Consider the following 12,542-nt stretch of genomic DNA (forward strand, 5'->3'; position numbering starts at 1 on the left):
CAAAACTTATCAGTCTATAAGTCTGTACCATTGTTAGAGACTTTTAATTTAACAGGAAAACACAATTATCTGTGGAAGCCCGTTTCCGCCACTAAAAAAAAAAAAGTATAACTCAAAATTTTGACGTACTTTCAAAAAAATTTAAACTTATTAACTCGAAATTTCGACGTATTTTCTTGAAAATTTGACTTATTAACTCGAAATTTTGAGAAAAGTAACTTGAAATTTCTAGTTAGCTCTGCCAATCAGTAATCTGCGTGGAATGCGCACTCAAAACAGGGTCGCAACAAATTGGCGCTTTCGAGAGTACGTTTGCTGATAGTAACATCATGTGATTCAGCTAATAACACAAGGATTTCATCATTTGTGAATTACACTGAAAATAATCAGCAATTTGTGCATTCATGACTGGCTGTAATACTGGTAGCTTAGCTGTAGCATTTGTAGCTGAGGGCTTCAGCTTCCGGGTAACTAGGAAATGATGTCATTCACGTAGATTACTGATTGGCAGCGCCAACTCTAAATTTTGAATTATTAACTAAATATTTTGAGAAAAGTAAGTCAACATTTTGAGCTACTTTTCTCGAAATTTAGACTTAAGTCAAAATTTCGAGTTAATACGTCAAAATTTCGAGAAAATGGCTCAAAATTTCGAGTTATGGATACTTTTTTCTTTTTTTGTGGCAGAAACGGGCTTCCGTAATTATCTGTGTCCAAAAATATGAAAGGTCTCTCTTAGAAGCAACAAGACAGAAACAGTGACAGCTTACCTTACCAATAAGTGATCAGCATTGTAAATAAGCCAAGCCACCAGAAGCACAGAAACAGTTGTAGCTGAATACAGTATTATTATTATTATTATTATTATTATTCAAAAATAAATAAATGAGCCTTATAATTTAGTCTTTTTACTTTATTGAATTGAAAAATTATTATTTTCCTGGGTATTGGGCTCAAGGTTGAATTTCTATTATCACGATTACTCTAAAAAGACACAGATAAAGGCGTAATTAGAACTAATGAAAACATTCTTTGGTTATAGCAAGCGTACACTGCAATAGGGCGAGGCTAATATTATTGTAAGGCTAAACACCGTAGGATTTTTTTATATATAGCCAACATCTTGTAAACCTGATAATTTAGTCCTTTAGCAGTGGTTTTTCTATAGAGCTGTAACACTGTCAGACGTATTCACTATCTCCTTTGAATCAGGACGAGTTTACCCCTTTCAAAAGCTGCAAGTTTCTCTGTTAAAAAGAGAGAGTGACAACAAAGGCTAAGCTGACATTTCAGTCCATGTACTTGCATGCATTTCACCAGAGGCAGGAAGAAAAACTATTCAGTCTTTAGGCTCTCTGTCTGTTTTATCTCACAGTTTTAACCTTTATGTCCTTGGTTTGTTCTCTTTAAAAAAAAAAAAAAAAAACTTACTTTGCAGTTCATCTCTCCAGAGGTTTTTCCCTAATTTTCTTTATCTTTGCTTCTTCTTTTCCTTTCACTTGTTCCTTCTCGTCATTCTTCCTCACGCCCTTCTATCTCTCCAACACTGCGTGACAGTTCACCACCAATTTGCGCTCGACTAATCTGACTAGAACACGCTAAACTAATTAACATGGGCTGAAGCGGCCTCACTTATCATTTCACCATATGTACATACATCACACGCTCACACGCCCACCACACACTCACTAAGTCACCACATATACACGCACATGCACACACAAACACACACATAAAATGAATGAGACTCTCCAGGGAGAAGAAGAAATGATGGGTACTACTTCGGAGAGGAAATGGGGAACAAGGCCAGATATAAAAAGGATGGAAAGGAGGGAGAGATATTTGGAACACGGAGGAAAGAGGAGCTATTTCTGCACTACGTTCACCCGAGTCTGCCTCTAGAAACATTAACATATGGAACATCATGCGCTGCCGGGTTGGGCATAAAATATATACACGCATGAAATTATTCAGTTAACTCTGCCAAAACTGACACACTTTTTTTTCCCTCCTGGAGCTAATAAAGCACTTGCATGTCCTCCAGAATTTACTCAGCAAATATACAGTTCGATTCATTAAAAAAAAAATCATATATTTGGGACATATAAACAAAGAAAGTTGACATGTTTTTGATTAAAATAGTATTTCCTCTGTTTAAATAATTTCCATGTTGGGGGTCGACGTATGCTATGAGATATTGATTGCCGCAGTAGCATGTTTGCTGGGGCTCAATATTAGACGCGTGTTTGTTGGTTATTGATTTGCTGTCATACTGGATTGTTAGCTTTTGCTACAAAACAACAAGAAAGTCATGTGCAGCGTGTTTAAGTGTTTGCTGTAGCAAGGTCATCAGCAGAGATCTGAGAACAGATTATCAGTTCGGTCCACACAGCAGCACCTCTGATATGCACTGATGCGGTGCAGTATTTGCTGATGTTCTCATTTCATCTTCATTTTTTACGAGCTCAGTTTGAACTAGCACGGCCTCGTTAATGTACAGATTTACCTCGGCACACATTGCCATTGTCAGGTTCATAACCCGCCTTGCAGCTGCAGCTGCCTATGGGTACCATCCACTCTCCGTCTCCATTACAGTAGAGCTTTATGGGCACGTCTACTTCCTCGGCGTTGGGGATGCAGCTTCCTCTGGCGATGACTAATGAGGTGGACTCTGCTCCGGTCAGCGTCTGCACAAAATAAGAATCATTAAAAAATCCTATTTAAATATCCATCCGATGGCTGTGCCAAGCTCTCGTAAAAATCACCACCGATTTCAATTAGCTCTGTTTCATACCTCTGGGAAGAAAGCAAAGTTCTGCACGATGCTGGGGCATTTCTTGTAGAATACCCTGACGGCCAGAAGCGACATGCAAGCGCCTAAGTCCTGGAAAGCCAAATGGAAACCTCTGCCTTTGGACAGAGGTCCAAAACTTCTCACTTCTGTGTTCACTTTCATCAGCCTGCCCCCAAAATCAACCTGGGAGAAACTCTCATCTGCTGCAATTGTGTCCACCTGACAGAGAGAAAAAGAAGGAAAAAATGATTTTCAACAAAGGTTTTCTTTATTGATTTAGATTTGCTACCTATCAGGTAAACACGCTAATGCCCAAATGCTATGAAATGTTGTTATTGTATCTTTCCCCCCCGATAAACCTCCACAGTGGCCAGGCAAAATTAAACATCTCTGTGAAATTGCAAATGCATATGAGCATGACATTTAAGTAGAGAGGTGACTTATGAATCTCAACAAGCACAAACACATTCAGTCAATACGGGTTAAATTCTAATAGCGAGTGGAGGTTAAGGCTTCCGGCTACAAAACGATTTGTGAATACTTTTAGCCTTTGTTGCAGTTTTACTTACTTACTGATCAATTTTGGACTGGTTCAATGTTTGGATTTCATTCTTTTGAACTGACATATAAGGAAGGTGTAATTTAACACTTTCTGGAATCTGCTTATAAAAATAAAAACCATTGCTGACTTAATCTCGTTGCAAAATCTCTTCTCATCTTCCACTTAAGCTTCCAGCAAAAATGCTATTTTCAGATCATACCCTGGAAGTCCCATAATGACCGCTTGCACTTTACCCTCTGTTATACCACCACAGACCTTAAACATCAACTTGTCGAGTCGAGGATTGGAACTGGTGATGAGAGCTTGGTCTCCAGCTAAGAACCAGCAGTTTTAGTTGATAAGACCACAACGTTCAAGACCCAAGGTGTTGGGTATGCCGTCTTTGCGTTGTGTGACAGCACATAGCAACATCCCTGTCAGTTTGTTCACTTCCTCAAAACAAAAATGATGTCCAGTGGTCACCATTTTGACACACAAGAGAATTTCCACTTGGATGGGTGCAAGTGGACACAATGAAACTTCCACAGTGAGAAGCTTTCCAGATATACAAGAGGCAATGATATGATAGGGTTGTTATTGCTTTTTAAAAATCTGTAAATAACACTATATCTTTACTCCCTTTCCCCTCTTTTTACCTAAAGTGTTTACCTTCAGGAAGGGTGCGTTGGCCCAGTACTCCACCCCTTTGATGCCGTCTGAAACAGTCCTGTCGGTCTCTAGGTAGTAGAGGTTGAACGTCTCTTTGCAGGAGCCCAGGACACTCGGTATGGAGGCGCAGTCGCGCACAGTGAAGCGGATCTCCACGTAGATGCGTTGCGCCGCGCGCCGGTCAATGTAAGTGGTGAGGAGCCAGTTGTTCTGGCTGGGCTCAAACACGTTACACACCTGGTACGTCCTGATGGTGTTCAGGTTCTCATCGTAACCGCTCACCTCCTCCCACTGGGCGATGTGTGCGTGTGAGAAGAAGGGCCAAGTAGTAGGACAGGGGAGGAAGCAGAGGGAGAGGGGGGGAGGAGAGGCTAAAATGATGAATGGGTTTACCAAAACCTGACACAAATTAAACTTTATCCCTCCCTCCCATTTTGTCTCCCTCTCTTTTTTCTCTCCTCTACCTTGTTCTGTGCTACATGGGTAAACCATTCATCACAATTAGAGCCACTCACCTCAAACGCACACAGCAGACCACTGTGACCGGCCAGTCGCCAAGCCAGAATTTAAACAGCCAAGGAGCTCAATTTAGATGGAAAAACCCATTCTATTCTATTCTATTCTATTCTATTCTATTCTATTCTATTCGGCTGCTGCGGACCGTGTGATGCACCTCACTGATCTTTTGGAATGCATTCTATTTACATCAGTAGTGGTTAATTGGTGTCACCTTGCTACTGTAATTAGGAATTTGACAGACTCATTAATGGACCACTGTAAAGTGTACTCAAACAGTTTTTTCCCAAGGGCGCACACACACACACACACACACACACACACACACACACAGAGTACACCTTTGCACATTGTTCTTACTCCGTTGGCAGGGAACGATATCCAGCCAAGCTCAGCTGTCGCCGTCCTTGTATCCATCACTGTCTCTGTCAGACAAAAAGAGACAGAGAGAGAGAGAGAAAGAGCTGAAAAGAGGAGGCTGCACCAGAAGGACAGGTATGGATTTAATTAATAGTCAGCTCAGATGCCAACTTTCTGCACTGCTTTGTGATATGTGCCATTCATATTCATAAAGCCCTACTTCTGACCATTTCTGCAATGCTCTGTCTGTTCTGTGCACCTGTGATAAAGAGATAAAGGGGCGCAAAAAACAACAACAACAAAAAACAAACGACCCCTGGGTATGTTAATCTGGTTTGAACACAAGCCACAATGACATGACATAATGATGAAGGTAATCCGGTTAATCCAGGTTTTATTCGAACCTCTGCGTAACAGAAAACAGTTATGTTCAAAGCAGATAGCCTGCCTAATCACATTAGGCAGTGCCAAGGAAGAACACACCCTCATCACTCAGTGTTCATTATGTACACAAATGACTTTATCCCATATTGCATTATTTAGCTTTGACAGTATGTGGAAATGTAATTCTATCATGGAAAAGGTAGCATATCTAATATTTCACATTTATGATTACAACGACAGTCGCTGTCTGAAGCTTTATTAAGTCACGAATGACAGAAGAAAGATTTGATTGATGTAGCAGCTGGATAACATATAATATAACTGTCACTGAAAATGAAACCATTCCCAAGTCCCGAATGGGAAATTAGACTTTTGTGTTTTCTTTGATTTTCTAGTTATAGATTGAAATTCAGAGTTAACCACTGAATGAGGCAAATGGACCAGAACTAGAACTGTTAGTAGAATATAATTAAGGACACAATGAAGGTAGCAGATATATTCAACTCAATTCACTTATATTTGTAAAGCACCAAATCACAACAACCGTCGTCTCAATACCAGTAAATAACAAATAAACCCCCAAAATCAGATGACACCCTATGAGCAAGCACTCGGTGAAGGAAAAATCCCCTTTTAACAGGAAGTAACCTACAGCAGAACAAGGCTCAGGGAGGGGTAACCATCTGCTGCAACTAGCTGTATGCGATGGAGGAATCAGGACTAAAGACACACTATGAGAAAGAACCAGAGATTAATAATAACCAAGGTTATTATCGTTAACGAAAACTAACGAAATAACGAAAACTAGAAGTGAAAAAACATTTTCGTTAACGGAAATAAAAATAAAAACAAAAAAAGGAAAACTAACTAAAACTGGAATGAGTGTTCACAAAACGAACTAAAATTAACTGAATTTATAGCAAAAATGTGTTTAGTTTTCATTGATGTGTGCGTGTCATACAATAGTCAAGGGTGAAAATGAAGTTTAGTTTCCAGATTTTTTTCTTGCTGTCTCTCATTATGCCAGCAGGTGGCAGTACGTTAGTCGAGTCGTCTGTGTTGCTGCTCCGTCCACGTGCAGAATCATGTCAGGAAAAGTCGGAAGAAAGCACCAGAGTCCAATTTGGGATTACTTTGAATATGACTGTGTTTTGGATAAAGCAAGTGTCTTGTAGTGGAAACAGACAAATTATGAGGGACATTTCTAAAGGGAAAAAAATCCCACAAACCTTAAAGTGCACTTGAAAAGCTCACACAAGAAGCTAACCTAGCTTACCTTGAGAAGGTAAGGGAGCACACTCAACCCTCATCCCCAGAAAACAGAAGCTAACCCCAGGCAAGGCAGCGTGATGCATCCCGAGACAACAGGACGGGGATATCTACACAACTGTGAGTCAATTACCTTCAAAAAGTTTATCAATTCACTTGAACCACAATTACAAACACCCGGTGCTGCAAGAGTTAATAGTCTCATTGGGGCCAAGATATACATTTTATAGTTGCCTGGTATCAATGGTTGTTCATCTGCCTTTATTTATCTATTTATTTATTTAAAGAACCCATAGGTGGGAATGTGAGTTGTCTGTCTCTGCGTGTTAGCCCTGCGACAGACAGGCGACCTGTCCAGGGTGCAGGGTATGGTAGCTGGAATAGCAACATACCCAAGGATAAGCAGAAGAGAATGACTGATATGATGTAACTGGGATTTTGTTACACTTAATTATTGCAAACACAACTAAAACTATAACTGAAACTAATCAAAACTCAACTGAAACTGAGGATTTTCAAAAAAATAAAAACTAAACTAAACTAGCAAACAATTGGTAAAAAACTAATTAAAACTGATATAAAATTGAAAATCTGAAGTCAAAACTAAATAAAAATAAAAACTAATGAAAATTGCAAAACTATTAAAACCCTGATAATAACTAATGATTAAATACAGAGTGGTGTGTACACAGGTAGAAAGTATAAAAAGAAGTACGTGAAGAAGAAACAGTCTGTGGATCATGGGAAGCCAAAGCAGCCTAGGCCTATTTCAGCATGATGACTAAGGGAGGGATCAGGGTCACCAGATCAAGCCCTAACTATAAGCTTTATTAAAAAGGAATGTTTTAAACCTAATCTTAATCCTGAATCCAAACTGAAAGCTGGTTCAACAGGAGAGGCCCTGAAAGCCAAAGGCTCTGCCTCCCATTCTACTTGTAAATACTCTAGAAAGCAAGTAATCCAGCAGCCCAAGACCAAAGTGCTCTACTGGGGAGATTTGACATTACAAGGTCTTTAAGATAAGATGGGGCCTGACTATTCAAGAAAATAAAAGAAAACAAAATTTTAAAATATAACCAGAAAGACTTGTCATTGAAAGAATCCTGAGGGGAAATCTTTGGGTAACACCAAACACATATCCCAGGACTAGTCTAAAAAGATCTGCTGGTCCTCTTTATAAGAGCAAAACTGGGAAACATGTCCAGTTGTGTTCTTGCTCTGACGCAACTACATGCTTGGCAGAAAAAATAATGGCCTGACAGAAGAGCCCAGAGCTGTTGCCAAGATGGAAAAGTGGTAAGATTTGCCTCGAAGGATTTTGCATTTGAAAACCTTAAAATCTAATAAATAGTAATAATAATAATTTTTAGAAAGGCAGATTTGTAAGAGCTCTTTTTGAATTAGAGGTAAAAAAAAAAAAAAAATTCACTAACAGCATTAGAAGATATCCAGGAAGCCATGGAAGCTATTTATTTCACTTTTGTGGGTGTGCTATGCAATCATTAAGAGCATTGGTGTAAATCAATAAGCAGGACGTCTTTCTGCTTCTCTCTGACAATACCACACTTTCATAGGACTTTTGCATCCCTGTAATCATGTTCTTTGATTCACCAATGATTTAATTTCCTGCTAAAAAAAGAAAATGCAAAGAAACGCACGCACACACACACTGTTGTATGCATATCTGGTGATTTTATGCGCATTTTTAAAAACTGTAATTCCTTTTCAGAAACAAATGATTGCATCAATTTAACATGTTGCTGCCTCAAATTGGCAGTTAGCATATATTAAAGAATAATTGCATACAGGTGTAATAAGTCAGCAGCGGCAACAGCAATCAAATAAACGACTTCATTAGGCGAATGTATGGAAGTAGCGTTCAGCTGATCTGGATGTTACTAATGACTTCATGCGTCCCACTGAAACTACACCATCAGCTCTAACCTCCATGTTTTTTTCCTGGCACGCCGATTAAATCACCGCTGGGCGACACACCGACACAGTAACACACTTCACAACGCTGACCGTACCTTCTCACATCGCAACAAAGGAAACCCAAGAATTACAGCGCGAGAGTCGCCGTAAGCAAAGCTACACGACAGCAAAGCCCAGATGGCAACGCTCGCTGTTAAACAGGTCATAATACGTCTTCATGCTATAGATCCCACTGTGTTAATGGTGAAAAATGGCTATGTGAGCAGCTCTAAGAATCAGTTTTATGTATTGCCCTGTCGCACGAATGCAAAGCCTGGCGAGCTGTGAAATTGGAGAATGACAGATATATTTCATTAAATATTTAGCATGTCAACAAATAATGTTACTGCAATACTGTAAATAGAAAGCAACATAAAGAACGAAGGAAAAATAGTATTTAAAATAAAGGATCTTAAAGCTGATGACAAACTGACCCTCGTGTAAAGTCTGCAGCAAATCAGTGTAATGGAAAGCATGCCTGAAATTTTTATGCCAGTCCACTTTCCTGGTAACTAATGCTTGTTACTGGAAATACACTTGACCATAACTGCAGCAAACTGGGGGGTAGACTTATTCAAATCATTAAAGGTGCTCCGTGTTGCTCTCAGAGGAAGTGGAACAAGAGAAACCGCCGAGCCCCACCCCGCCGTTATGTAGGTAAGTTGGGTTCCTTCTTATCTCCTGTGTCACTCGTGGCATGAACTCAGCCACTGCATGCAAAAATGAACGTTGACAGGGTGCGAGCGGACACGCCGAGACGCACGAGCCAACATAAGTTAGCTGGCATGCTGACAACACCGACCCCAACACCGAGCCCCTTGTAATAAAACACGGTGAGAAGATTCAGCGACATCACACCATGAGGCGGCCGCAGGCAAACAACCCCCCCTTGATTCTTGACACGCTCTCTTCCTCTTGCACTCTTTCATACTGTCACCCTGCCTCTCATTATCTGCTCTCCTCCTCCTCACACTTTCCGCACCTTCATCCTCTCCTGCATTCTACCTCTCCATCTTTCATCCCTCCACTACTCTACTCTTTTTTTTTTTTTTTTTTTTTTGCGAGCGAGCTAGCCTAATTAAAGCAGAACCCCTTTTTTTCAGCTCTCTCCCTTGGGAGGGAAGGTCGTTTTGGGAAATGAAACGCTTGTCACGCGAAAAATGTAGCCGACTATCAAATTCTTGGACCAAAGCTCATTTAAACGACGACAAGTGTCACTGTCTAATTTGTAGCTTCGGTGCGTTTAGTGGCACGCTGTCAACAAAGATGTTCAAAGAGTGATCTACAGCAGTTTATTTCTACCATGCATATTTTTACCTGCAAGAAACTTTGAAGTTTAGGGAAAAAACTGAAAAGAAGAAGAAGAAAAAAGACACAATGAGACAAATCCACAATAATGACAGAAGAGATGTTGGAACTGCTCATGCAGCCTTACCTTCCAGCAAAGTCTTGCAACAAGGGACCTTATTCAAGGCTTTGCTTTAAGAATTGAATACGGTGGCACTGCATTGGCGCCACACTACCACCAACCTGCTTTAAAGGAAGGTTTTAGTGGCACACCTTAGAGGAAATGTTAGCATTCTACCCACAGACTTCATTGGCAAATGCATTTATTGAAAAATTGATTGTACTTTTGCACCCAGAAACACCTGTGGGTCCCCGCGATTCATCATTTTATGCCATTTTGTCTTGCTCACTGCAAAATGATTACAAAGCAGTGCAGATAAGCGTGCATGTAAATATAGAGCGAATCATTTTAGATTGGTGCAACATTCAAATTAAATCCCATGATGACTCGTTTTGTCAGTCAACAGGTGAAAAACCAAAACATATTTAACATCCTGTTAACTCTGACAAGGAACAGCAAGGAAGCTATAATTATGTGGCCTTTTACGGTGCGATGGCCTCTATTAACTATCAAATACCGCAATATTTGCCTATTCAACTTCTTTCAACAGACCGATCAATACTTCACTAATCATTCATATATTTGCACAAAACCACTTAATAAACTGCAGTGCATTAGCAAACATGCTTTGCAAATCCCCAGTTTCAATGAGAAAAGAAGTCTAATCAGAACAAAACGAGACATGTGTTTGATGGTCTATGCTGGGCTTATTAGAGAATCTCCTCATCAGTCTAATTAACAGCACACACCTCTCTGCACATAATAGGGTATACTCGCCGAACAGCCTAATTACTTTTGACATATTGGAGGTTGTGATCGCAGTGTGCCTTCCTCCCCCGCAGTGGTGCAGCTCTTCAACCAGCCCCGTACACCGCTGAACGAAAGCAAAAGCCATTTTACAGCAGAGGAAACAGCAGGTAAATCTGTGCGATATAGTAGCAGTCAAAGAGGTTGTTAAATCCTTGTTGTGGCCCACGAGGGAGAAGTTAAAAGTATTTTCATCACAGGCCCCCGGATTAGAAGTAATTTCCCTGTTTTGCAACCTTTTCTTTCCCTCTCTTTCTTTATGTGTGCGTACCAGTGGTCAAATGGGAAGTGTGGTTAGTTCATCTTCTGCTAATTGGCATAGTGTGTCCTACTGCCCAAAGACTGCAGTTAGTCCCGATTCACATGGCAGTGTGCGCACATATATGTGCTGTTAGTGAGGACACGTGGCACCTCCCTATAGCACTGATGGCACACATGTCTCAACTTCAAAGGGCAGTTTTGAGAGTTGGTAATTGTTTTGGTAAGGGGCCAGGGGGGTTGTATCATTGTGTTTACCTCTCTAGAGTCTAGATTTACAAGACTGCATGTAAAAGGTGGAGATGCTTGAAATTTAGGCAGCTGCCCCAGTTACATATGTATTTCTGGGAGCTCCTTTCTCAAAGCCCAAAATAGGGAGGGGACTATTTAAATCAAGTGCACAAACTGATTTACTAACATTCGCGTCACACAATTTAATATCAACTGTGCTGATATTTAATACCAAAAAAGAGGATGTTTTTTTGCGCTTGATTTTGAAATGTATCAACTGCACCAGGCAACTTCTGTAAATCGCACATGAAACTAACCACACCTTTGAGCGCCATTTGGGGGCTCACACACCATCAGCACAGCTGCCCAATCACGTTGTTCTGATTTCGTGGACTTGGAAATCTCCTTAAAGACTGTTGTGGTCGTACTGGATGAATGACTCAGATGGTATAAAACAGCGGTCCCCAACCCCCGGGCCTCGGACCGGTACCGGTCCGTGAGTCGTTTGGTACCAGGCCGCGAGAGTTGAGGCTCAGGATGAAATGTATAGTTTTCAGGGGTGTTTTTTTCGGTTTTCAGTGTTATTTTGTTATCGTTTTTATTGTTTACTCGGTTTTCCTTGGTCTTTTCACGTGTGTTATGATTAAATTTTCTTTTTTTCGGTACCGGTACTAGTTTTATTTTGTTGTATTTATCCGTGACACCTTAAAGGCCGGTCCGTGAAAATATTGTCGGGCATAAACCGGTCCGTGGCGCAAAAAAGGTTGGGGACCGCTGGTATAAAAGATGGAGGTAGCTACAATGACGTCGCCCATATGTGAAGTCCAGTTATGAAACCTCAAGAGTACCATCTTAGTGAAGTGCAGCGCTTTCTGTGAAACTAACAACTTACTGTCACAAGTTGTTAGCTTATGAGCATACCCTGAATAATCCTCCTTTCTGAAACGCAGAACGACCCAAATGTTTGACAAAACTCATCAACAAAAGTGTTTTGTCTGATGCAAACTACAGGCATTGCCCCCGGTGGTCATTAAAAAGTAGTCAGACATAATGTGCATCTATGTTGGCTTCATTTGTATATTATTCTGTACCATCAATGGGTCAAAGACAGGATTTTAGCCATACAACAGGTTTTTATTCTGTGCTGAATAATAAATGTAGAATTATTCTTGTAGATTTATATTTTGGACTTAGTAGAGTTTTTTTTTTTCAGTTGTTCTTTGGTTTAGATCAGTGGTCCCCAACTTCTGGGCCATGGATCAGTACCAGTCCATGAGTCGTTTGGTACTGGGTCGCGCGAGTTGAGGATTCAGGGTTTTTATCAGTTTTTA

At 40.4% G+C, this 12,542-nt stretch overlaps 1 protein-coding gene across 2 annotated transcripts in view; it reads right to left on the reverse strand.

The window, feature by feature from the left end:
* Positions 1–12,542, reverse strand: part of LOC146498867 (ephrin type-B receptor 1-like) — a 131,558-nt gene that overhangs the window by 86,549 nt on the left and 32,467 nt on the right. For both annotated transcript variants that reach the window (XR_014870211.1, XM_085138026.1), the window contains exons 2-5: positions 4,881–4,945; positions 4,005–4,295; positions 2,795–3,013; positions 2,507–2,687 (exon numbers count right to left, since the gene is read on the reverse strand). Coding sequence is in view for 1 of the 2 variants with exons in the window: in XM_085138026.1 (XP_084994152.1) it covers positions 2,507–2,687; positions 2,795–3,013; positions 4,005–4,295; positions 4,881–4,945 (756 nt within the window). In the remaining variant the exon portion in view is untranslated. The remainder of the gene's footprint in view (positions 1–2,506; positions 2,688–2,794; positions 3,014–4,004; positions 4,296–4,880; positions 4,946–12,542) is intronic.

Source organism: Neolamprologus multifasciatus, chromosome 17, assembly GCF_963576455.1.
Source record: "Neolamprologus multifasciatus chromosome 17, fNeoMul1.2, whole genome shotgun sequence".
NCBI lineage: Eukaryota > Metazoa > Chordata > Actinopteri > Cichliformes > Cichlidae > Neolamprologus > Neolamprologus multifasciatus.